At 38.5% G+C, this 26,419-nt stretch overlaps 1 protein-coding gene across 3 annotated transcripts; it reads right to left on the minus strand.

Annotated features, from left to right (window-relative positions):
• Positions 1 to 183: 183 nt before the first annotated feature.
• Positions 184 to 26,233, minus strand: LOC113674220 (CD109 antigen). 3 transcript variants are annotated; one of them, XM_089199768.1, is made up of 37 exons: positions 26,119 to 26,233; positions 24,437 to 24,534; positions 22,630 to 22,793; positions 22,504 to 22,529; positions 22,150 to 22,309; positions 21,590 to 21,642; positions 21,257 to 21,274; positions 21,018 to 21,069; positions 20,722 to 20,798; positions 19,885 to 19,924; positions 19,497 to 19,581; positions 18,721 to 18,823; positions 18,380 to 18,643; positions 17,554 to 17,745; positions 16,479 to 16,589; positions 15,888 to 15,950; positions 14,727 to 14,921; positions 14,211 to 14,504; positions 13,486 to 13,579; positions 12,504 to 12,624; positions 11,607 to 11,724; positions 11,028 to 11,141; positions 9,998 to 10,258; positions 9,492 to 9,546; positions 9,285 to 9,368; positions 8,525 to 8,701; positions 7,906 to 7,987; positions 7,164 to 7,326; positions 7,009 to 7,083; positions 5,892 to 6,069; positions 5,224 to 5,438; positions 4,495 to 4,653; positions 4,151 to 4,219; positions 3,528 to 3,728; positions 2,992 to 3,066; positions 2,655 to 2,760; positions 184 to 1,109 (listed from the first exon to the last, which is right to left on the minus strand). In XM_089199768.1, the coding sequence occupies exons 2-37, from the start codon at positions 24,493 to 24,495 to the stop codon at positions 910 to 912; spliced, it is 4,503 nt and encodes a 1,500-aa protein (XP_089055894.1). In that variant the 5' UTR covers positions 24,496 to 24,534; positions 26,119 to 26,233; the 3' UTR covers positions 184 to 909. The 3 variants fall into 3 exon arrangements, with proteins under 3 accessions (XP_089055894.1, XP_089055893.1, XP_089055895.1); XM_089199767.1 differs by lacking the exon at positions 26,119 to 26,233 and adding an exon at positions 24,792 to 24,934; XM_089199769.1 differs by lacking the exon at positions 26,119 to 26,233 and adding an exon at positions 24,792 to 24,929 and having other exon boundaries at positions 22,630 to 22,790.
• Between the last annotated feature and the right edge of the window lie 186 nt (positions 26,234 to 26,419).

The following is a 26,419-nucleotide window of genomic DNA, read 5'->3' on the forward strand; positions in this document are numbered from 1 at the left end:
ATGCCACGCCGCATTTTTTGTTTTGTTCTTCTTTCGTTTCGCTTAGCCCGACAGTTAGAGAATTCTGTGGTCTTCTCTCCCTGATATACCTCAGTAGAATGCCTTCTCATTGAGAGTGCCTTTTGGGGGATTGGCACGGGACAATGGGCTCAGAGTAACACGGTCAGAAAAAAAATGCTCATATTAACTTACTTGCAGTAAGTTTATTTGGTGGATGTATGCGAAATAATACATTAAAACGATGAAGTACGTTTAAAATCCTAATTAAATGCTATCACTTAATATCTATCCATATCTGAAATAAAAGAGAGATCTCTGAATATGTGAAGGCTACCTGGCTGAAATGGTTTATATGCAATAGGAGACGAGGAAAACTTTCTTCAGCCTTTGTAGGATTATGCTAAATACTATGAAATTACAAGGTGCACCCTTAGGGTATATCTGTGGTGTGCTTTTTTTTAGAAAAGGGCTTCAACTATGTACTCCACTGACGTCGAAAAACGTGAATATCTAATAGTATATTTGCAAATGTCGTTCCATAACACTGACAGAAGATGTCTTACAAATTTCTTCAGTTTCATGGGTACATTTGTTGAATAAAGACCGAAAGATTAACTGTAGAGGACCTTAAAACGTTTATTTTAATCTAAAGGTTTAAGACCCTAAAAAGTTTACCCTAATGTTACAAAATCTAGAAAGGCCTGTAGTGCTCTAAATCGATCGGTCTTAAATTTTTTAGAGTGATATACTCGTTCGTATCTATTGTTACTCTCAAACTACAGAGCTGCGGTATAAAAAGGACTATTAGGATACTGACGTGAACCAACGTAACGCAAAATCGTGAGTGAAAAAACAAATACTTTTGTGTCATATGCTGCCTTTGAAAGGTCCTCCCTGTGGCGACGGGAGCTACTGCAATGCAGCCATCAACATCAGAGACAACACCATTAGTACACAGCTTCCGATTTGAACCGACACTCCAGGTGCAGAACTCTTTCGTTTAGCGTCAGGTTCGTCTGACGCTTCACAGTTCACACAGTCCGCACAAACACGGCAGACCCCTTTATCTTTGAGAGAGTCTACAGCATATAAAGCTTCGGCACGGTTCGCTAAAAAAAGAGGATAAAAAGGTGTTATTTTGCGAGGGATTCAGCGGTTTAGCATAATTCTTTTGACTTCATGAATTTTTTAACCCCATATATCCAATTCTTCCATATTTGTTCCTTCTGCCTGCTGTATATTTCCTTGAAAATTTGTTACGAGAATTTGGTGCCATAACAATACCTGTTACAGTTTCTCTATCTTATCTCACCTGTTTTCTGGATAATGTGATGAGATTGGGGGGTGACATGGTACCCTTCTGACGGCTGGGAGTGAAAGAGTAGCTCGCGAATGTACACAAGCGAGAATTACAAGACGAAAAAGAAGGGGGGTTTCAGATTGGCCAGAGGGGGGGAGGCTATTTAACTTCTTATAAAGAAGAACATTTTAAAATGGTCCATTGCCCAAAGTAGGTAAAACAGGTAAATAGCAGAGTATAAACAAAATATGAGAAAAAGTGATGCTAAATTGTACAATTATTGTGTTAATTCTATTGTTTTCTTTTGTTTAATCACTATTTTGTACAACTTAGTGATTTTTTTAATGACTGTGAATATATGAAAGTTATAAAGTGTGATTTTTATTTCACAGATATACTGCTTGCACTCAAAATTCCTTCGTTGTCCCAAATTTTTAGTATATAAACAATCCGAAGCCACCTGCTTTAATATTTGGTTCGACTGAATTTTCCTTTGACAAAATGCTTGTCATATCAATAACCCAAGAAGTGATTAAACACGAAATAACAACAAGAAAGTATTCCTTTTACAACTGAAGGAAAATCATTGGAAAATCAACTTATGGTAGTACGTGAATTAATTTTAATCATTACAAGGCAGATAAGAGGAGATATGAGGTGACGGAGGGGTCATCGCGTAAATATTGAATAATGATGGGGGGGGGGGGAGGGTCACTTGCCATTTACATGTCTGAAGGCTCATAGAAATTTCGATCTTTTCAAAATTTCCTTCCCCTCCTTCTACATAAGAAAGGGACCGGTTCCTAAACCCTTAACAATCGAACATCAGTGCGCATATTCTTCATACTGTTCTATATACATTTCCTGGGCTACAAACAAGGAGAATTCGTTTATTAATCAGGAGCTTCTTTGAGTGGCGATCATTTCTTCATTCTCAAGACCTTACTGTTTGATTGAGGGCTTATACCGTAAGGAGAAATTATGTGCTAGGCACTCTTAATCCTTTCGCTCCCAAGATTTCATCAGTAATTCTCTCAACTGTCTGCCATACAATTCTTATGATGTTAGTTCGGAGAATTTGGTATAGGATCAACTAATAATCTCCTAAATAATTTTTTTTTCTTATTCTCATCACTTGTGTACTTGATATTGTAAGGATATTGGGAGGAGAAATTCTGTCTTGGTCATTCATGGGAGTTAAAGGGTTAAGGGTCCGAGGGTTAGTCAGTGTTGAACCACACTAAATTTGGTGACTAAATCCCACGTTTGTTAAGACCCACATCACGGAAAGCGCATTAAAGTAACTATGATAAGAGAGAAACAAATCATTTTTATTGCGAATATCATCTCGTACCTGGCTCGTAGTAGCTGTAAACGGATGCTGAAGAGGGCTGAGGTTTTCCTACGTCAAAAGCACGCTGAAACAACACTTTCACGCACACCTTTCGACTTGAAGGGATCTGTAATTCAAAAGAAAGGTTTGTTAATCAGCTACATGGTTTGGCCAACTCTTTTGCAGCTCATCCACACACATTAAGACAATGGAATGTTTGTTCAAAATCCGTGTCGTCGAATGAGTCACTTTCATGAAGCTGTGACTCACACATCAAACATGGTAATCTCAATACTTTAAACAAAGTAATAACACCTTCAAAAATTGTTATCATGAACTGTAACCTAGTGTAAGTCACCTCGTCAAAGTAGAAAAGCACTTTGCGATCTTCCGTCTCGACACGCTTCAGCTTCAGAGATGGGTTCGACATAATCTGCAGAGAAACCGGCACACAGGTAAGTAATATTAACTCCTTTTTTGACCCAGACCGCTATCTTCGCTACCAGCCTACCAGGTTGATAGGGACCAGTCAATATTTAGCGCCGGGGAGGGGAGGGAGGGGGCGGGGTCGAATTTTTTTGGAAGGGATCACATGATTTTCAAGGGGAACGGAGCAAGGTATCAATCGTCTCTGACAGAGTTTAAAGGGGGGAACTGTAGAAGATTGGTTGTCAATGGGGGGGGGGGGGTTCATTAGAATAGCAGAGAGCCTTATCAGGTCAATTTTATTGTAACACAATCAAAATCCTCTCACTCACCCCCCCCCCCCCCCACCTTAGACTTATAACAGACTTATAGCCAAAGACGGTTTTCTTTTTAACTCATAAACAATTAACCGTATCATTTTGATAAAGAAAAATAGCACCTCGTCAAACTCATAATGGAAGGTCTCACCTTATCGACACTATTCTGGTCTAATTCAAATCCTGAAGGAATCCCGACATCCATAACCGCCATACCCGAGCTCTGATCGTTCTCAGTCCACTTGGAACACGCTTGCACTTCGATCTCATAATCAGTTTCCCGGATGACTTCCAAGAGGAAATCAAACGAGTTTTCGTCAGGGGCTTTGTCCACGTTATAAGTGACACCCACCTGTAGGGGAATACTAAAGTTATCATCGGTCATACAGTTATATAGTCTCCTTCGTAGCTGTCGTTACACAATCTAATTTTCTATTTTCCTTTCAAGCTGCGATACATTAGCGAAGAGAATTTCATGTGTTATCAAGATATCAGCCCTTAACTAACATGCGTCTCCTTTGGTCGATTTTCTCCCAGATGGTGCATTGTAAAACGTGAGAAGAAGAAAGATTTGGACTATTTCTAGGAATTTAAAGAATAAGCCTGATGAGCTTGTGTTCGAGGCTCGTGGTTTTTTTTTCTAAGGATGCCGCCTTGAAACATTCCTATCTCCGAAGAAACTAAATGACCAAAACAAATTCTCAAGCCTCTAGCCTTAAATGTTCAGACTATCGAACGCTTTCATTGCAGTACTGTAAACCAGTTGAATCTAACCTGTAACATTCCTACTCCACGACCATCTGCCGATACTTTCAGAGAGCCCGCTGCAGCCACATCTGGAATCTGTTCACAACAAAATTTTAAGTAAAACCTTTCCCAAATTGTATGGACTAACTCTGCATGTTTCACAATCTACAATAAGTTATCAAAATAAGTTATTTACCGCTCTATGTTGGACCGTATGCGAGACAACTTTGCCCTAGTTCTCGAGTAAGGCGCTCAGTCTTCGGCTTCGAGCCGCACACGAGACCTCGAACAAAGTTTTCCCATACGGACCTCCCGCCCGATAAATAACACACATAAATATGTTTTGATTCAAGAAGAAATTACGACGTTACCTCTACTAATTGTAGTACCATGGAGTTTTGTTGATTGACAGTTACAGTTTTGCTGAAGAACGGATCCCCAGTAAGACTCAAACGAACTGTGAAGTCGATATCAGGCGCATAAATTAACTCGGCGAACTCCGAGAGGGCCTGGAGTCCAATCACCGTGTCCTGAAAGAAGATACGTTATAATCACGGTTATTAAAAACTGGATCATTGGATGATGCAATTCCCGAGCTTTCATTGGCTTAGCCATCATGGGTTATGAGCCATTATACCATGCTCTACAAATTTGGTGCGCGATTCTTACAAAAACAATTTGGGAAGACTTGTCCATATTTTGGGGCGTTTTTCATGAACACATCATTCCACCAACGTTTGTGGAATATGAGATGATTATAGCCAACTCGGCCTAACGGGCCTCGTCAGCTATCTGTCATCTAATATCCAATCAGAACAAAAGGCTAACAAAACTGTTTGCCAAAGAGAACTCAAAATGAAAACAAGGATATTCCTTGAGACGCGGGAAACGCCGGTAATTGACCAAGTCGCTAGTTTTTTCAATTTTGTACCTTTTTGGCTGAGAGGATGGTGCGAGTGTTTTTGGACCAATCACAGAACAAAGTTAAGCTAAAGCGAAACAATTCCGGATTACTTTCGACATTCAATTGAAAATTGCTCTATAAACTCAATTGATCTTAAAAAAAAAAAGCAAAAAAAACTACAAAAACTGCACCACACCTGAGTTGACGAGTATCCTCCGAGCGAGTTTCTCTGCTGAGACAACCAGCGGGAGATGGGCAGACCAACGCTTATATCCTTGTTGAGTGTGAAAGCTAGCAGAGCGTAAGCAGTGATTTCTATGTCAGCTGATCGCGGACGGTAATATGGGCGCCACCACGGATTGTCGTTTGGTTTGTTGCCTTCCGGTTTTTCTTGCCAGTAAATAAGACCATCTGAAATTCATGGTGTGGAATATGAAGAGTGTATCAAATTTCATGACCTTAAAAAGTTGTAATCTAACAGGTTAAGCAGACGTTTACTGCTGATCGATGCACGGCCTGAGAGGTGCCTAGAATTTTCCGCATGGGAAGAAACTTTCGATTACAACATAAATAACCCTTCTGGATCTTTCATGCTGGGCTTATTCCGATTCAATTAGCATGAAGTGACTTGGAGTACTGTTCCTCCCCCCTGGATGGCTGCAAGTTCATCGTAGACCCCCCCCCCCCCTCCCTACCACTCTAACCATTAGACCGCCATGTCTCCTGCACTTAAGACAAAGGAAGCCTTCTAAGGAAAAGGAGCTTTGTAGGTTTGGTTTCACAGATTCCGCTCTCTTTCCCTTGGCATTCTTCACTTCCCTTGTCCGTTTACGTTCACGACCTCTGCGCATGCTCAACTTATACCTTTTTCTACGGCCAATTTACGCAGTTCCGTGAGTGCTTTCCACTTCGTGGCGCTGCCGACCAGCCCCAGGGCGTATGCGGTGATTGCTAACGTGTAAGCGTCTTGTATATCACTTGACATAGCTTGAACCTTGCCTTCCAAGAAACTTATGGCTCCATTCTTGGCGTTAATAACAGTCTGCAATCAAAATGGGTCACCTTTAAAGATATTTAAAACTCGGAATTTAAGGCATGCTTTCTTGACGCCCTCCAAACACTCTTTATTACAAAATTAGTCGGTTAACTGTGCTCGATCAAAGTAATTAAGTCGCGGAAAACACTGCACGCGAAAACGTTTTTCTTCTTAATTCTACACGAGCCTTCGCCGATAAAAACTCTCAGGAAACAGCTGGTTACGCTACTACAGGGGGGTGAAATTAGGAGCTCGCTTCAATAATGGGGATAGGACGGAGAGTACGTTGGACCTTACTACAACATTTCACTTATAACAACTATACCCTTCGCGAATAATAATCTTTTCACAGTAAAGTCATCTCCACAAAGAAGTATGTAACGTTAACTTTTCGCGCTTTCGTAATTTTCTAATACAATTATCCTCATTTTAAAGAAGAGCTAATTTATGGGAAAGCATCCTATTTGTAATTACGATGCACATTATAACTTATAAAACGGTGAACACAATCTCTCTTTACCCTTCCCTACCTCGATGTATTTTGTCATCTTCTCCCCGCCCTTCCACCGTAAAAGAAATACATTAACAGGGTTCGCACCCTTTTTCCGAAACAAATTTCAGAACTTTTCCAGGATCTTTTCCACGACTCGGATCGATTTTCCAGGACTCCAAATTTCACCTTAAACCCTTTCATTCCCAATATTTCAAAATCAATTCGCCGGTATACATGTATATTTTTTTAACGTAAATTCTGAAAACTTTATTGGTTGAGTTAAGTAGATCTACAAGACGTTTTAGGACCTGTAGTCTTTTTCGGAGACTTTCTAGCCCTGGAAAAAGTTAAAATAAACTTCCAGGACTTTTCAGCTTTTCCAGGACCTGAAGAAACCCTGATCAATTCGGAACGGGTGGGGAGTGGGGAATATAAATTCAAAATAATCTTACCTGTGACTTTGAGTTCGCCTCAGCCAAAGCAACAAGAACGTAAGCCGTGAGTGAGATTGCACCAGTTTGACCTCCCTACAAAAAAAAGGAAATAGGCAAGTATTGCCGCATGATCATCGATTCTGACCTGATTGGCGGTTAACAAAACACATTACCTTCAGAACAGAGCTGTGAACTTTTCCAACTTTCCTGAAAGATTTGTCAATGTTTGTCTGACGTGACATCCATTCCAAGCTTTCTTCTAACAACTCGTCATCGATGTATTCAGGTATAAACGCGTGCGCTTGTGCAAAAGACTTTGCTACAAATGCTGTCAGCCTAATGGGGAAGGAGAAACAACAAGGTTTAATTGTATGGAGGAAACAAGCTTTTTAAGTATCCTTAGGGAAGGAAAAAAGATCCTGTTGAAAATTGAAAGTAAAAGATGACGTCATTCAGTGAATAACACTGGCATACTCGGAAAAAGAACTGCAAGTAATCCCAATACGATTCGAACCTGTTACCTTCCAATTTGTACTTCGGATGCTCTACCGAGTGTTCCCGATAAGAGTCGAACCTACGACCTTCCGATTAGTACCTCGGATGCTTTATCACCGAGCTATAGGAGACTTGCGGTAGATTAGGCCGTTTACCTATATCTGTGGTGACAAACTTCCCGCATATTACGAGGATAGGGATGCCGATATGTGATGTTCTTGCGCAATGATGAATATTGTTAAATATCTCCCTCGAAAAGTTCGCCTCGGTTTTCTTGGAAAAGAATGAATAATTGAAATTATCCCTTAACTTACAAATTCCCTTTACTCTATCTTATGTAAGTTCTACTTTGTGTTTAAATCCCTTCTCATTGATATCATCCTTGCTTGAAGTGCAACATTGTCAAATCCACGTTCTTACCACATGCTTCCAGATAAATCACGTTCACCGAAAGCGCTGTATGAGCCGTCACGATGACGATAGGTTTGTTCGCGTTGATATCCTGTGAAAAGGAACAAGTAAGAACTGCAAACGATGCAGTCAAATCATTTGCGCTATCACTGCCCAGACTTGCTCCATCAATATGGCTGAGGAATGCTCGAGGTCGCTTTTTGGCGTTTTATGGGAAAAGATTACACTATTTATTACATCTATTTGAAATCAATGGTGATCCTTGCAATACGATTGGTCCTCATTGGTGTGATACGTTCACAAATCGCACCATTTTTTTGCTCTAAATCGCATTTTTGTTCCCTAACCAATGAGAAAGCTTTACTAAACACAGCAACCAATCAGATTTCAAGGCTTGCCTAAAGTAACCAATCAAATTACCGGAAAATAAAAGAACTTTAACAGAGTTCGCTCGCAGAACAACCAAAAGGCACTGTTTGTTGTATAATTGTGCGAATGTAACAGAGAGTGACTAACAACATCCTGAATACCACGTCAGTAATCTCTTAAGTACCTGGTTTTCAGGTCTGTTTCAATATTCGGACAAGGGCTAAAAACGTTGTTTGCTTGGAAAGTTTTCAGCACTAACCTGAGATCATAAAAGTTTTGGCTTTCCGTTCCATTTGATCCGTAAGTTGGTTCACTGTCTTCAGGTATTTCATGACGTAGATGTTTGGAGCGAAATTAATCATGTTCTGTTCACCGCAGCCATAGGGCATGCGCAGCAACTTATCCAGGTTGTTCAGAGACGATCCAAGAATGTCACCTGAAGAAAAGAAATGTAGGAGTGTTACAACAGGACGTAAACCACAACGGAAGTGTTTCGTAGTGCTCGAAGTCTACAAGTTTTTACATGGAGTAGAATGTGGGCGAGTGACTCCGTCCCTCCGCTACTAGAACGTCCAAGATTTTTTCAGTTCTACTCTAACCAGTCTACGAAAACTCAAAAAAGGTGAAACTGAAGTGAAGTTTTGCAAAGATATATACATTTTTTTGCGCGTGAAAACTACGTAACACTAGCCTGTCGTAAAACGAAGCGCGATGATAAAAGGCGATATACTATCGGAGGAGTGAGAGACGAGGGAGGTCTGGACCGCGTTGCGTAATGAACGACTAAACCCAGACCTCTCTTGTTTTCGCGCTGCCGCTACTATCGCGCTGTTCACTATTTCGCTCAGTTTCATTACCTAAATGCCTGCAACAGGCTACGTTCAACTAAGGGAAAATAAAAAATCTTAGCTCGGTAAGAGAGAAAGACATAAAAGAACCGACAACAAACTCAGAAAGCAATCATTCATCATTCATCTCGGCATCAATCAATGAAAATTGATCTCGATGACAACACTTACCCATGATGGACACTGTGGCTGTCGCAGATCCCTTGACGGTGTTCTTTGGTACACTCAGATCCAGTGTGCGTGTAAGACTTGAGGCTGCAAAGAGCACACAAAACAGTCGATCCATGTTACAACACTAATATGAGCTGTAAAACATTTGGCAAGTGGTAACTGACTGAGAGCAACAATACAACTGGCTTTAAGAAAGGTTTTACACACTGGAGTTAAGATCCAATAACACGCTGATAGAATATTCCTGTGGCACTCCCTCTGGCTGTGAGAAAAGAAATAACGGGGGTTAGTTTCTACAGAAACTGTGGTGCTGCGTCGCAGTCGGTAGAGGGTGTTACATGATAATTAGATTTTAACGACTGAGTTGATAATGTAAGTCGGCCACCATAAAGAGTTTCTAAACGTGACGTTTCGAACGTTGAGCCCTTCGTCTTTCGCTCTGACAAAGGTTTAACAATCGAAACGTCAGCTTACAAACTCTTAACGGCGGTCAATTTCTGTTATCAACTAAATTGATAAAACCATATTATCTTTTGAAAAAGTAGTTACATTTCAAATATCACACTTTTAAAGTGAAGACGTCATGTCATTGATCGCATGGTGACAAACTTAATTCTCCTCTTTTCGGTCCTGTTACCATTACAAGTTTCTTAGATTTCGCATCACAATTTCCATGAATAGAAACAATTTTCCACAACTGTTTGCATCATTACCTCTACTAACAAGTTCCTTTTAACAGCATCAGCGTTGGACACAGATTGAGCTCGAACTTCAATTGGTACCTGACCCAATGTTTTCGGGACCACGGGGAACGACACAGCTTTTCCTTCACCGGCCCCAACCTCAATCTCCACTGAAAGGTCCATTGCTTTGTCGACATAATCCTTGTTTACGGAGCTTTGCCCCCTTAGCCCAAGGCTGTTTACTTCATCTATGATAGCCCAGTCTTTGGAAGCTTTCAGTGTCACTGTGACCTTGGCAGAAAACAGAAAAAGTCATTGAGTTGACGACTACGTTAGAGAATATGCAACCTCTCTTTTAGGCCTCTCCTTTGGGCCTCTCTTTAGAGCCTCTCTTTTTGGCCTCTAGAAGGGGTTCCTTTATTCAAGGGACAAAACTTTCGATTGGTTCTACAACGGAAGAGATCCTATCAAGTTATAAACTTCTTCTATCTGTAGCCTTCATGACAATGTGGCTTCAGTGATTAAATCAAACATACACACAAGACCTACACTGTGAAAATTGACCAGTTCAAATAATCCTACGATTACAAAAGGTGCAAACACGGCTTCCCAAAGAAAAATCATCAACAACAACAAACGCGAGGACAGGTTAAGGTTTTGTCAATCGTCACTTCTGACTTCTTGGTTTGTTTCTCGTTCGTTCCTCGTTAGTTACTCGTTTGCTAATCGTTCGTTACTCATTCGTTAATCGTTCGTAACTCGTTTGTTAATCGTCCGTTACTCGTGTGTGACTCGTCCATAACTCGTTCGTTAATCGTTCGTTACTCGTTCGTTAATCGTCCGTTACTCGTTCGTTAATCGCCCGTTACTCGTTCGTTAATCGTCCGTCACTCGTTCGTTACAAGTTCGTTATCGTCCGTCACTCGTTCGTTACAAGTTCGTTACTCGTTCGTTAATCGTACGTTACTCGTTCGTTGATCGTTCGTAATTCGTTCGCTAATAGTTCGTTACTCTTTCATAACCCATTTTCAATAACTATTTAGTTACTTGGTCAACTTACCAGCTGTTTCTCAGCCTCATAATTGAAGACAGTGACCTGCAGAGCGAGCTCTTCGCCTCGAACAACAGAGTATGGAAGATTCAAAGATACGAAGAACGACTGAAACACTTTCACCTAATGGCCAGAAAAATAGAACTCCTTCAAAAACAGGTTGAAAAATATAATGACTTGTACCATTAAGAGAAATATTAGAAATAGATACGCTGCATTTAAAATCAAGGTTTTCATTCAACCGGATTAAACAGTTACAGGATTGACCTACGAGCTTATTAGCCAAAAGCTACCAAAGCGCTCTGAATAGGGAATAGAAGCGTAGCTCCGGGGCAATGTGTGGATCTTTTAACCCCTAAGAGTAATTATTATCTGAACTCTCTTTGCAGTATCGCTGCTGAATCAAACAGAAAAAAAAATTATAAAAATTTAGGAAATAATCTTCAGCTTAAGAAGCCCTTGATTGTTAAACAAATTGTCCTTCTCAAGGAGTACCATAGAAAATTTATAGAAAACAGTTCGGAAAATATGCATTTTGATGTTAGGGTGTAATGAGTTAAGCAATCACCCTCAAAAAGTAACACTAACCTGTGGTTTAAGTTCTCCAACACCGAGACCGGTAACGTTCGACACAGCAAAAGCACTGGTTACCCATGTGGTTAGTGTATCAGGGACAGCCCGCTGAAATTCAACCTCGCCTGCAGAACTGACAAAAAGAACATAAAAATACATTTATAAAGGCTCACGACAGAGGGTTCTCAATTGGCAGAACTTATAGCAAAGACCATAAACAGACATTTTTATACAGGCTCACGAAAGAGGGTTCTCAGTTGGCAGAACTATTAACAAAGACCGTACACGAACATTTTTATACAGGCTTACGACAGAGGGTTCTCAGTTGGCAGAACTAATACCAAAAAGACCGTTAACAAACATTTTTTTATACAGGCTCACGACGGAAGGTTCTCAGTTGTCAAAAAGTCACAAACAAAGAAGCATTTCCCTTGGTTTTAAAATCTTTTTTAACTTGCTTGTGTTTGTGTTTTTGTGTAACCTCTGTTCCATTTTTCTGCTTTATTTTGTTTGTTTTTTTCTTTTGCAATTTGGTTACTGAGCAACAAATATTCAACTTCTATAGATTAGCCACAAAAGATAAAAAAGATGACCGCCCCGCATACTCGATTATCCCTTACCTTATAAGTACCGGTGGCTTCAATTGTTTGACTATCAGGCGCGTCATCGTGAACAGCGCAAGATCGTGGCCATTCTAAATAGTCACCGATACTCAAATCGGCAGGACATTGCGTCTCACAAGTCAAAAGCTATTCCTACAATTAAATGCTTAATACAGGTTTGCCAGCGTAAAGGCAGTTCACCCCAAGCAATTCGTCACGTTACCTAAACAGGTCGACAACATCCACTAAGAGGGGAAATAATCAATTTCCTCTCTCCGTTCAAAATTAATTTACACCGTAAGTCACTTACTTGGCATCATACTCCAACCAGATCCAGGTCTCAGGGAACAGACTTCTGACGCGCTTCACTTCAGCAAGCTTGGGCGCGCCACCGCCGTTACTATTTGCTTTCAACATAGTTTCCTCATCAGCTGCAGCACCTATGTATGAAGTGATACAAAAGAGAGTCGACTGAATAACAACAATACAAACTCCTGTCGCATAAAAATGATTAGCCATTGTCGCACATGGATGTGATAAGGCAAACTAAACGCAAAACAAAATTTTCCAAAGTTCGCGACTAAGGTTGTAAAACCTTAGTGGCTTTTAACCCCTTAAAAGTGGTCAAAGCCACGCTAATGTAGCCTTTAATTCCTTTTTTTTTTCTTTATTTGAAATCAGTTTGAAGGTTCTTACTCGTTTCAGCCAATAAAATTTTCTGACTTTCCGTGAAATGTTCAGATTGGGTTTAGTTTTGAATCTGATTGGTTGAAAAATTGGCGAGAGTTCACTAGACGAACACAAAGCGAAGTAAAGCAAAACCACAGTCATAATAATCCTGAAATACTTTTGACACTCAATTCTAGTGTGAAAGCGAGCATTTTTTTGAAGCTTTAGTTACTTAAGGTTTTTTTCCCTTTTAAAGAAATGGTTATGGGTCATTTTCTTATGCCATTCTATGATAAGCTCCCAAGATCCATGACTTTCCAGATTTGTACGAACTGTCGTAAATGAGACTGACGAGTCTGCTGTGTTCCGAAACCTTTTTTAATCAACTTGATCTCCCTCTCTGGTCTCTCTCGTTTAAATATATAATAGAATCTTATTGTTCTCAGTGTCCAAATTATCTGTCACCATATCGCAAAAAATCAACCGGAAAGCAATTAACGTTGAATAATGTCTGACAGAACCCTGAGGTGAAGACTCGCAGTTTTTTGACAAACATTTAAGCTAGATTAACTCACGAGATGGCAATACCCCAAATAAACACCACGAAATGTATTCTTACACACCTGACTCCACATCCGGCATTGCTGCCATCATTATCATTCGGTCATCAAAGCCCCCTGGCAATTCATAGTCAGTGATAACAACGAGACCAGAGTTCTGCCAATGTAAACAAAAACGGTGTATAGATAATTTTTGTGAATTGAAGGGGGGGAAGGGGAGGGTAAGAAATGAAAGGTGTCAGCAACAAGGAGAGGTTGCTCATCAACAAAAGTGTTATTAGTCTTATATCTGGCCACTTAAGAGCATCTTTAGTCACACTATAAGAGAGAGGATGGAAAGAAACCCAAGGTACCACCCCTGATAAAAATAAACAAACAAACACACAAAAACTTACAGTTCCACATGCGATATGAGGTCTCTCTCAAGTCGAGTAGAGCTTTTACAAAGTAAAACAACCAACGGGCATCGAAGAAAGGGCGTTATGACATCGGTGCTGATTCAAGAATTGATTACCCCCACAGATCTCCCCCCAAATCAGAACCACTCAAGAAACACCCCTCCTGAGTTAAAATATGTGAACTGAGTAAGCTAAGCTGTTGTTTCTACGTACCCACTTTCACATGGTCAAGTTGGAATTTTACCCTTCTATTTTTCGTAAAAATGGAAAAAATTATTAATCGGGCACGATTCGTCGGCAACAAAAGCAAACGAAAGTGTGGCAAAAATTTATTCCCGGAACATGTTACTCCATTTGTCTCGTCCTTTTACCTCAGTTTCACATAAATACCTCAAAGACTGCTGCCGCATTGCGTCCTGAAGAGGGATAGGGCATGATCATTCTACGACGTCTACCTCGCCTGCCCCAGTCCCAAAATGGATACCAAACTTGCGCTGAATCGTAACTTTGAAGCTCTTCTAGAACCTTCTTAACAGACAGGTCTGTATCCTCCTTCATGAGAAGTACACTCTTGTCGACCGCTCGGAAAGCAATGAAAGATCCTGGAGTTGCTTTCCCTTTTATAGTTACCATGTCACCCGGAGCGACGCTGTCTCTATTGTTGGTGTCGACTGTCACAGAAACCTGGAGATGGAGACGAAGAAAAAGACGAAGGTGTAAATGGAGATGGAGAGGGAGAAAAACAAGATTAGAGAGAAGAAGAGGAGACGGAAGATGCACAGAAGCAGATGAAAATAAAGATGGGGAGAAAAAGGATGGAGAAGATAGAAAGGAAGAGGGAGAGGAAATAGGGAAAGAGAAGCAGATAAAGATGATGATGAACACCAAGCTAAAGAAGGTCCTCACTTCATTTTGGAAAGGATTCTCTACTTCGATATTCAGACTGTCTACAACAATTTCCCCACTTTGTTTTATGCAGTAAACCAACAGACGAGCACTAGGCGCCATTTCTGTTTTGGACTGGATGGTGAAGGACGCTTTGGTGGAGCCAGGAGACACAATGTGAGAACCAGTTTTAACCCACATGCCACGTGACAAAACCTGTTCCATAGGGAAAAAAGGAAAATGAAATGACCTCTATGGAGCACACTTCGATTGAACGCCAAGAAACCAAATCCAAAGTTCAAATATCTTCTCAGAAAATGAGAGCGAAGGCTGGGGATCACAAGCAACTTAACGAATCGACACTGTGTTCTTAAAGCTAAGGTCGATCTGCTGTCGATCTGCTGTCACAATAACTAAAGCCCGTGCAATTACAACGGCCCATCAAAACAAAGATCAACATCAAAATAAGCCAATGAAAGCCCAGAGTAAAACCAAGCCACCCCTTTGAAGCGCGGGAAAACGCAAGTGGCCAAGACGCGATAAGTTTTAGTCTTGCATCTAATTGGATCAGAGGGTGGCGTGATTTTTTTTTAACCAATCGCAAAACGGAGTGAATAAAAAGCAGAGCAATTCCGGATTTCGTACAACACTCACTTGAATAGTTTTTTAACTGTCGGAAAACACAAGAGTTCAGAAAGCAATCCGTCTTAGTAACGCACCTGATTGGTTGAGGTAACGCATATCTTACCATGCTTAATATGTTTCTAACATATATGCAGCTATAGTCCAGTCTGTCTAATAAACAATTACGATAGTAGTGTAGTTTGATCGTCCGGGTGAGTGTAGTCGGTTCGTTCGAACAGGACAGAACGACCTAACTTCACTAACGGATCCAAACCGACCAATCACGACTGACCTACGCCACTTGAGTCTTACAGCCAATAACATAACGGCAAAACTGACCAATCAGTGTACACGAACCGGACTAAGTACATTCGACTGACAACAACCTTTCACTTGACTCTGATGATGACTTCCGCTCAGGTTGTCGAAACGTCTGTCACCACTACCGACAACAGTCCTTCTCAGGACTACACTCACCCGGACGATCAAACTACACTATTACATGTTACCCCCGGGTTCAAACCATTTACTGTAAAACAATTACGATAGTTAACTTACCATATATCTCAACTCTGAAAGTTGGAAAGTAGCCTCCACGGCCAATGCTATTACATCACCAGCCTGTAAACAATAGTATGTAAACTCACAACAGCCTCAAAATGGAGCTTAAACATTACTGTTGAACAGGTACATCGAGAGAATTAATGGTACCTTTCCGTTCACAATATCAATTTACGTATGTGTTTATGTACTGATATGTAAGTAACAAAATTCAGTGTCCTCCACAGTGTTTTTCATTAGCGGCCAACCATAGAAAAACACTTGCCAGCAAAGTTTTAATTTTATTTTGGATCAAGACAGGCACTTCACTACTTCGTCTTATTAGGTAGCCGGCGCTTTAAATAGAAGATCCTGGCGAAAATGCTGGCCACTGATGCTTCAGATGAGGAACACAGCATATTCTGATTCAGCCTACTCAGTGTCCCCTAAAGGTTTGAAGTTATCTGATACATTACAACCCAAATAGGTTCAAAAAATATCATTCTACATCCATAATTACTTTCAACTACATGTACACTACAACTAACCAAACAATTAGTATTTTCAAGTCACTTAGTTAAAACAACTGTAGTTAAAAACTGATGGAACCTTCACTGAAGGTGTGGTTGTTGATAACTGTAAGAAAGATTTGCTTGGTGAGCTGGCCTTAGAAGCTGACAAATATGCCTTTGTTCCTTTCAGACCTTCGTAGTATTCTACCTGCAAAATGGAAAAAAATAATAAGTACACAGTACCAGAGTTCAAAATTTTGAACTTACATCACCAATATCATAGGGTCGTCTGGTGAAAATAACTGCATGTCTGTGGGCTCTATATCAGTGTCATTGCATTATTCTGAATTAATCACACAACATTTTACTGACAGAATTGGGAAAAAATAACGACCTTGGCTGGTGTACCATAATACAGACAGCGTGCTAAGAATGAGGTCCTCTTGCTTCAGTCAGTCTGAATTAATGGTAATAGATACAAAATGAAACAAACAAACCAGTGAAAAAAAAAAAAAATTTTCTGACCATGATATCTGGGTGTTCATTCTCCAGCTACATTTATAATTATAGTTTAAATTAATAATAGCCTTCATTTGGCACAAAAAATTATGCTCGGATATTTGTCCACTGACATGATCTGTTCTGAGATGCTTGGGGAAGACTGTGAATTACGAGGAATTGATAATATCGAAGAACACCCCTATATACAAGCACATTTTCCCACCAAATGGATGCCATTGTGTTTATCGTTCTCCAAGTATTTTTGGAACGCGCAGGAAAATTGTTTACGGTTTCAATGTTTCCTTTGTGGGATATTGTTTCCTTTTCAATTTTCTCTAGTAAGACTTAATGAACAAACAAACATGTTAATTCTCTTGTTAGTAACAACAGAAAAATGCTCTCTTGTCTCAAATTAAATTGTAGGGAGGATCTTTATCATGGTGAATGTAAGGTTTTGAATATCACTTAGGGATATCACTGGATATTTTCCAGTTTTAGCTGGGGTATATTTGGTCAGATGATGCACTTGCTTAGACCTATGATAAGAGAGAGGGAGCAAAAATATTTCATGGATTAAAAGCTATTCTATTTTAAGAAATGAAGGATATTCTCCAGTTACCTTGCACTATTTTCCTAGCAATACATTTTTGAATGAAATCCCTCTAACAAACCTCTAAAGATACATAATATGCAGTGGAAGGAACATCCTTTGTAATGATGAAACTTCCATCACTTGAATGTGGCAAAAATTCTTCAGCCCCTTTGTCATTCCATTGATACTTTGTTGTTAGCTTGATTTTACCCTGAATTTCTTGCAGTCTACTAGGAGTGAGTGGTTCATTGTTTGGTTGCACAGCAGTAACCTAAACACAATACACAGGGAAGTAAAGTCAGTATCTTGATTACCAAATAAAAGCTTACCCTGCAAGTAGCTCCCATTATCAGCAATTTGGCACAGGCATTACTTCACCTGCTGGAAAGTATGAGGCCTTGAAAGACGTCTGTAAGGGGTCTAACATGGTTAATTTAGCACCAGACTACCCGGTAAGCCTCACTGAAATTTGTCTCTAATCTTCCTGTCTACTTGCTGACTTATGGATCTCTGCTTATTTTAGCAGGCTAATGAAAGCTGTGATAGAGCCTACTGGACAAATTTCTTAATAAGCAAATGCAAGCATCTCCCCCATCCAGACTGCTACCTCATGGATCATGATTCATCCTACAACAAAATTTTCCAACAATTTCCATTTTGATTTGCCCCAGTAATCTCTAGGGTAAAAGTAGAGCTTGTTCATACTGAACATCATGTTATTACAAAAAAAGATAACAAAAAAAAACAAAGACATGAGGGAAGAAACAAACAAAGCCAAATCAAAAACACCTCCACAAATAATCAAGTATTTTAAAAAAAAGTCATCCAACAGACAAACATAAAAGCTTAACATCAAAAATGCAACAAGATATAGTTTTATCTGATAAGTTTTAGCAATTTATTACCAAAGCTGTGTAAGGTAGTCCTGGTCTGAAGTTCTCTGGATTGAATTCAGCCCATTGCAACTTCACGTCTATCTCATGAAAAGAAATGCTTCCTAGGCCAGCGGCTTTCTTTCCGGTGAGATCCTCGTAAAATGTTGCATTGACCTCCATTCTGTAACTATATTTATAGAGGAAGCTTTCATCCATGTAATCACCAAAACTCTTTTTGAATAACTGATTAATATCCTTCATTCTGAATGAAAATTTTCCACGGCCATCAACAACCTGGAACACATAAAAGCAGTTAGTTTTTATAGACATACAGTGTACATGCAATTCCCACAATACTTCGTGGTACTTACAGGAACATCTTTAGCATACGTGGGCTTCTTTTGATGCCAGGAATATGTGTTGAAATACAACTGAATATTTGCCCGACCTTTGGCTCCCTTTCCATATGTATACCTTTAGAAAAGAAAAAATAACAATATCAGGAATGAAACATCACTATTCAATGCACTTACTGGATCCAATAGTATAATGTTCATGAAGTGTGTTAGCCTTTTTAATTGTGATGTCAAGTAATTCTCCTTACTATTTACCATATATTTCTTAGGACTTAAGCCCCAAATAATTTGATGTTCAATTGAGCTGCATCCTCTAGTCTACAATTTTCTTGCTTCTAAATACCACTCTGCATCAGGCCCTGGTTGTTTGAGAGGTGGATAATGCCATTCATTTGATAAATCTTTATCCAATGGATAGTGCAGTACATTTTGTTAGCTCTTATCCACCAGATAGCGATTTATCCATCAGATAGTGTTATCTGCCATTTGAACAACTGGGGCCAGCATAAGAATTTAATTCCTGGTCACTCTTTTGAGTTTAAGGGCTACTTAATGCAAGAGAAATGTGCCAAGTGATGTCAATGTAGAAACAGGGAGGGAGTCAGGTGGGTAGGGGAAGGTCATAGAGCTTAGTGAAGTATGCAGCACCCAGCTATCTACATACTAAGAGAAAGGTGCCAATTTTCAAACTGGTAATAGGTCCACTTTGGTTTAGAACATACTTATCCCTAAAATATTTCAATTCCAGCAGCTTTAAATTTGCTGATGTTCTTTTAAGGTAAGGAACTCACTTGACATCAACAGAACCATGGATATATTTGTCTTTCTCAAGGGCATAATCTGGAAGGTTCACCTTCACTTCAAATTTGGGTAGCACTACAAACAAAAGCAAAATATACACAATTATTTTTAAGTGTTTATAATTTTACAGTCCTGAATGGCTGCATTTTATTTTTTTGGTGATAAAATTACAAACTTAACCTCCAAGTTAAGGGGCACAGAAGAAACACCATATAAAATCATCTTGAGTTTGTGTAATTTGCTGTAAATGAAACAACACTAAAACAGGCTTAAAATACACTCATTGTACATTTGATGAAAAAATCCATGAAGGATGGATTTATAATTTGAAGAATTCGTGTATTTGTAATGATTTTAAAAGGAAGAACATGTACAAACCATATGGCTTCACTTCTATAACTTGTTCTGCTTTCTGGTCCTAATCACAAAAAAAATTGGAAATATTTCAGACTTACAGGTGAAGTATTTCAAGTACAGTTGAACCTGTGTTAAGCTGTCACCCACAGGGAATGGTGTGGTGATTGCTTAATACAGGTTCCACAGATAGATTAGAGATGTTATAAAAGACAATAAACAATGCCACTAATATGCCATAATTGACCACTTACTGTACAGAACCTTCCTTAAAAATATTACTTACTTTGATTTTGGGAGAAACCATGGAAAATCAATCTATCAATCTATCCAAAACTGTTTGATAGATTATTCTCAGATCTATTTGAGTGATACTGCTTTCAGTGACTGTTTGATCCAGTTAATAGAGGTGACCCCTTAAAGGAGGTGAAAATTACAGGGGGGAAACAAATTCTGTACTTTGCAGGCAGCTGACTGCTTAATACATGGTGATCGCTTAATTCAGTGCTGCTTAATACAGGTTAGACTCTGTGTAGGTAGCCCCCAATATACCCCTCACCTTATAACTACTCAATAGACATCACAATAATTCCTTCTCTTTCCAGTTTTTATATCAATAGAGGGCTGTAGTTTTGTTTTTGAATGGGTGATTAATCCATGCACAAATCATAGAGAGTGCTATTTTTTTCCAGTGCTGTACTTTGAAGAAAAATCATGACTTGATTACTAATTCCTTAACAATATTTGAATTGAATATAACAGATAGGAAGTATACACTTTCCAGGCTGGCTTACTCAAGCCTACTGTAAGAACAACTAAAATTTACTCCTTTTTTATATTCAATTTGTTTGTATCCAATACCTTAGCAGCTGTAACAGAGATTTTCCAATTTCCCTCTACTGGCTGAGTAGAGAGGAGAAATTCCTTCTTGATGACACCTGAACAATAATAGAACAGGATCATCTATTTATCATCAAATACAAATCTCCTATTTATTTTTCCATTTAGCTAAATAAATGCTTTTATCTTTGTTAAGCATGCCTAAGTTATCAGTATGTTAAAAAAAATTGTAATTGTAAACAATTCCCACTGATGATTGCTAAAAACTAGTAAAAGGCAAAGAAATTTTCTAAACAAAAACAAACAAACTACCAAACCTGACTGGCTGTTAACATTGACCCAATGAGCCATCTTATTACCATTGGGATCCTGTGATTAAAGCAAGGAATTGCAAAAATAAAAGTAAATTTAACTTTTTAAATTACCTTAAATGTAGTCTTTGAAAACATTAAATATATAAATACTAATTACTTCAACCATACGTGTTCATGCCTTTACATATGACTATATTTTTTTACTTCTTAAGTGAAAAAAATTCATAATCCAAATGACTCACCAATATATCCACAGTCAGCTGTTAAGAAAATATAGAAAAGACTCAAAAATTAAATGAATTGTTAAAATTTTAGTCAAATTAAAGAGACACTTACAACTTGAAATTTTGGGTTTATGATAAATTAGGTCAAAAATATTTTATGCTAGGTATACAATGTAATTTAATTTCTATTTTTCTTGGTTTTAGATAAATTAACATTAATGTATATTAACTGCAATGAATTGAAATATATTGTGACTGCAACATTGCAAGCTATTTTCAATAAAGTTGTTTATGGTTCTGCACTTATGGGAGAAAATAATCATTATACATGTGTAAGTTCATTATACCCACATTGTCAGTGTACAGTTTTAAGTCCGGATGCACTCCAAAGATTCTCATGAGAACTGAAAATTAAAAAAATTGAGATAAATTGTGACAAATTCAATCTTCTTCTGCATCTAAATAATTTTTTATAGCTTATATCTGGATATACATCTACATGTATCCCATACCCTGAAACAGTTTTATTTATGGTTTAATTGAGCATGGTTAACTGTATACACCTCCTTTAATTTCTTTTAAATGGCCCTCTTGCTGGAGTTCTATTACAATTTAACTCTGAAGGCCATACAATTCCAGTTATAAGGTATTGGTAATAAATATCACTCTTTTTCCCAGAAATCAACACATCACCTGTCCCTAAGATGCATGTAACAGCAAATTTCCAAATTAAAAAATGATAGGTATTACTTAATACTCGTAGGACTCCTGTCTGAAGGCAACAGAATTTAAAAGGCCTCTCAGGAAGATTATTACAGAATTAACCATACAAGAAGTGATGGCCATCACCAAGCCAAATAATTTTTTAGATCTAGGAGCAAATCAAAGAGGTGTATAATAAGCTAAGTTACCTTTTTGTCCCGGTTTGTACACAGCTTTGTCAGTCTGAATGTAAATGCTAAAACCCTTTTCCATAAAGCGAACATATTTTGTTTCAGAGAAATTGGTACCACCTGTCCCATTGACTGACAAAGTATATGTAACAGTTGTCGATGCAACACCATAGGGAACCTGGAAGATACAAATTTTACATAATTCACTACTTTGTTTCTATATAGTATTAAAAAAAAAAAAAAGCTGATAGTAGGCACTTCTTGTAAAACTAAAATTCATACTTAGGTGAATCTACAAGTAAAGACTCAAATACTCACATAACAAAATTGATAAAAAATTTTGATAAGAGAAAAAGCATCATGCATGAGTACCTGTAATGCAATTTCCTTACTAGATCCTGCAAAAATAACATAAAAAGATTTATAACAATTTTTGATTTTAATATTTATTCTTAATTTAAGAATAAACAGAGGTACATGTGTAAATACTGAACTGACCGTTAGCAAATGTGTCACTATTGCTTGCAATCACAGTTTTGAGCTTGAGGTCCATGATACCACATGTTATGTTCACTGGGTCAGTCACAGTATCCTTCAGCCAGACTCTGAGTTTAAATGGCTGCCCTGGTCTGAAGACACTTGGTGCGGTGATAAAGTAGCTACTGAAAAATATTATCATGGTAAGTTGAGAAGCATTGCAGACTTTGCATATACTTTTTTTTCTATAGGGATTTACTAATAGAGTTGCATGCAGTGCAAGTCTCAATCCCTTAACTCCCAGAAGTGATTCACATAAAACTTCTCCCCCACAATATCCATTCACTATCCCAGCAAACAGGTAATGAGAATACTCAAATATATCAGGTAGTAGTTGTTATCTTGATCTAACACCAAATTCTTGCAACTAAGTTAAAAGGAAATGTGTAGCAGTTAGAGGCGAGAATTAACAATCAGATCCTGGGAGTTAAAGGGTTACAATATGCATGCCGATGGGACTGACTCTGGATGAAAACAAGCGGGTTCAAGCCCGCACCAAAGCATGGGCACTGTTGTGTTATTTGCATTGGACAAGACACTTAAATCTTGAAGTTCCTTTCACTGATCACCCTAAGGGTATAGATTCAGGTGTACCAGCACACTCAGTTAAACAAGATGGAAGTTTGGAAAAAAAAAACCTGAGCAGGAGCAGTTTTAAGTTCTAAAAACAGAAAGCTTGGTTTAAGAGTTTCCTAAGTTTTCATTACAGATACACAAGGGGCTTAGATTAATTAATGTTATAAAATACAGAAGATGGTGCAAGTGCTCCAGTTGGTCAATAGGTGTGTTTATATGAGAGTATGTCTGTATTCACAGTTGTGATGTCATGCTTTCTTTGTTTTGAGTTATTTTTGAAAAATAATTTAAACAAAGAGAGGACTACCTTATGCTGTTTTTATACCCTCATCTTTAACACTCACAATAGACAATTTTACAGTTGTGTACTCAGTTGCCTAGCCTTTGATTTGAAATGAGGCTAAAGGTGACCTTGTTGTGATAGAGAGCGGTATTTAGTTAGCGTGATAACAAAGTAATTAAAATTTGAGAAGCAGCACGGTTTGTAGCATAACAAGCTCATCCTTAGCCTCACTCCTGTTTAAAGGATTGGCAACTAAGCACGCAACTGTAAAGTGGACTTTTTTCGAAAGTTATGCAAACGCTTCTACTGTTTCTCGGGTTTGCACTACCTTCTCGAATTCTCTAAACACCCCTTGTGATGAGGCTATTTATAAAGAGGAACAGAGTCCTAAACTACTTTAATATTGGCAAACCTCAACCTTTAAATGTATTTGGCACGTAAGTGACAATCGCACGACAAGTCTCAATATAAATACAATAAGTACAATATAAATTATACCAGAAGTTCTAATTAAGAACTTTCTAGAGGAAATCATATCACAAACGCGCTAAATATATTCTAATAGCTGCTGCCAGTTAAATGTCAGCATTAGAGCTGTTTCGACAGCTGACCTTCATGAAACATTCCTAAACTTGACTTGATTGTTAGACATTGCGAAAAAAGTATAAGTTGCTCTACACAAATGAACTGTTCGATTCAAGGCTTCTGTTCCAGGATCAATATTTCTAAGCCTACAGAACATAGCGCTAAATAAGCAAATTTTTTCCTCGTTAGATTATAGCTTGATTTACGTACAAGTATGGAGTCAGCTTACAAAGTAAACTTATGCATTTATTCAAGTTATGATCGGAATTGAATAAGCCAATATTTCTCTAGACGTTACGTTCTCTTTTTAAAATGCACTCTTACTTGCTCGCCTCTACTGATGCTGTGATCAGAACACTGCAAAGAACGAAAACTAACAACATCTCTGAGGAGTCCAGTAGTGCTCCCAGCTGAATTTGTCTCTACGATGAGAAATCAAAACAAAAACTTTTTTTTAGTAATTTGAAATGACACTTGTCATAAAGAAATGATCGATTTTTGTTTATAGGCGGGTTGAGTAAAAACGAAATAACAGTACTTTCTGAAAAGGACATGGTTACTCTTAGATAAATCAGTGTTGCACGCACCGGTGTGCTCGGAGAACTGATTCGACCAACAACTTACTTTCAATTATTCACCTGAACATGACAATATTTAAGATAAGTACACTAATTCTCACCAAACAAGCGGAAACGTAACGATCAAAACGCTATGTAGATGGCACGGAACGACCAGAATTCAGCTATGAGCGGTTGTAGAGGAAAATTGTCACATTCAAAAAGCTGCAACATTCGTAATTTATGTAAATCACGGCAAGTTATGACGTCATTAGATTTTGTCACGCAGGTGGCGGATAACCTACAACGCAATCCTCCTCCTCGATCCTCGGTATAAGAGATTAATTCTTCTCCGCGAATTGCTTCTTCCCAAAGCTCACGAGTGTTTCCATGCAGTTAAGGGTAGTGTAAATTTTACTTAGAAATCATATGAACACTAACAAAGTCATATAGGTGGGAATGCCTCTAAAGAAACGTATTAACAAAGTAATAATAATAATAATAATAATAATAAAATTGGGATGTTGTGTACCCGTTGAGGCGTGGTTCGACACCTTTTTTTTAGGAATTTGCTAAGTAAGCACATTTTGGGGAGCTTTAAAAACCAACGGAAAGTTCGCACTGTTTTGAATACCCGAGTTGCCATTGTCAGAATGAAAGATGTCATCTTACATAAACAGGAAACATTATTATGGATTAAGATTAGGCATTCATTATTTGGAATTTGAAAAGAATTGTTCGTTAAACCTTACTCAAAGTATCAGGTCAAATTTTTTTTCCTTTAGTTCATCCTTCCGAATCCTGGGTCAGTCACGTCGGAAACTTTATCTTATCAGGCATGTTTTAAAAGCCGCAAGGCAAATTTTTTCATGAAACTCTTAAAAAGAAATATATCGTGCAAGACGAGATCGCCTGTTAAAGATAACTGCCAAACTGACAAATGACCCTGGATAATCATGACTTATTTATTCGGTCCATTTCTTCCGCCCATGATTTTTTTCTCTGTTGTATGGTTTTTGCATTTTTTTTTATTAATCAATCAATTTTTCGGGTCGTGCCTTATTCGTCTGGGTTTTACCTCGATCAAACTTTATTCAAATTCACTTACTTTGCCTTGAAGAAGAGACCAGCCAGGTTTTGCTCGCAACAAGAAGGGTAAAGACATAAGCACAAGCTAAAATATTCGCAATCAATTTTGGCGTTCATTTCGGCATTCAAGTTGAGTAAACAAGCTCACAAAAGACACAGATTTCCTATACCTCCCCTCATCCGGCTCATTTTTCATTTTAGTGAGGGTTTAATCTTTAATTTCATGAAAACTTTGCGACGTCTTAACTTTACGAATTGATATATCGCGAAAAACGATACGTGCAAGCTATTAATACAAAATTCAAGTTAACAGAACTGCAGTTCGAAAACAGTTTACCTTAAGACTCAGAACTGTCTTACCTCTAAATCACAGACAGGAGGCGCAGATGGGCTCAGCTCTGCACTACTTTGAAGTTCTCTAAGATCGAGTCAACCGACGCGTGCGATTTCCATGCAAACGGCGACGTTTTGTGATGATTTCTAACTCAACATCTTAATCAGGATCAAGATTTTGATAATCTCTTTTACTAATTGCATCCGAGGGTTAGCGTCAATTTTCCTGACCTTGGCCTCCTTTCTTTTTTCGGTGTCAAGTGTGAAAATTCTTCCCACCAATCGTCTAAGCAAACATAGTTGCAATTGTATATTCAATGCCTCAATG

This window comes from Pocillopora damicornis, chromosome 3, assembly GCF_964200805.1.
Source record: "Pocillopora damicornis chromosome 3, jaPocDami1.2, whole genome shotgun sequence".
In the NCBI taxonomy this organism is placed as follows: Eukaryota; Metazoa; Cnidaria; class Anthozoa; order Scleractinia; family Pocilloporidae; genus Pocillopora; species Pocillopora damicornis.

Bases quoted from the DNA above. Each gene is read 5' to 3' on its own strand.
- LOC113674220 (XM_089199768.1), bottom strand. From the start codon at position 24,495: ATGTTGTTAGTTTTCGTTCTTTGCAGTGTTCTGATCACAGCATCAGTA. The intron at 20,799-21,017 runs GTTTGGTAGTTT...ATTATTGTTCAG, and splicing joins CAATGTTAACAGCCAGTCAG to GTGTCATCAAGAAGGAATTT. The intron at 16,590-17,553 runs GTTTGTTAGAGG...TCCATTTTGCAG, and splicing joins CATATTATGTATCTTTAGAG to GTAGAATACTACGAAGGTCT.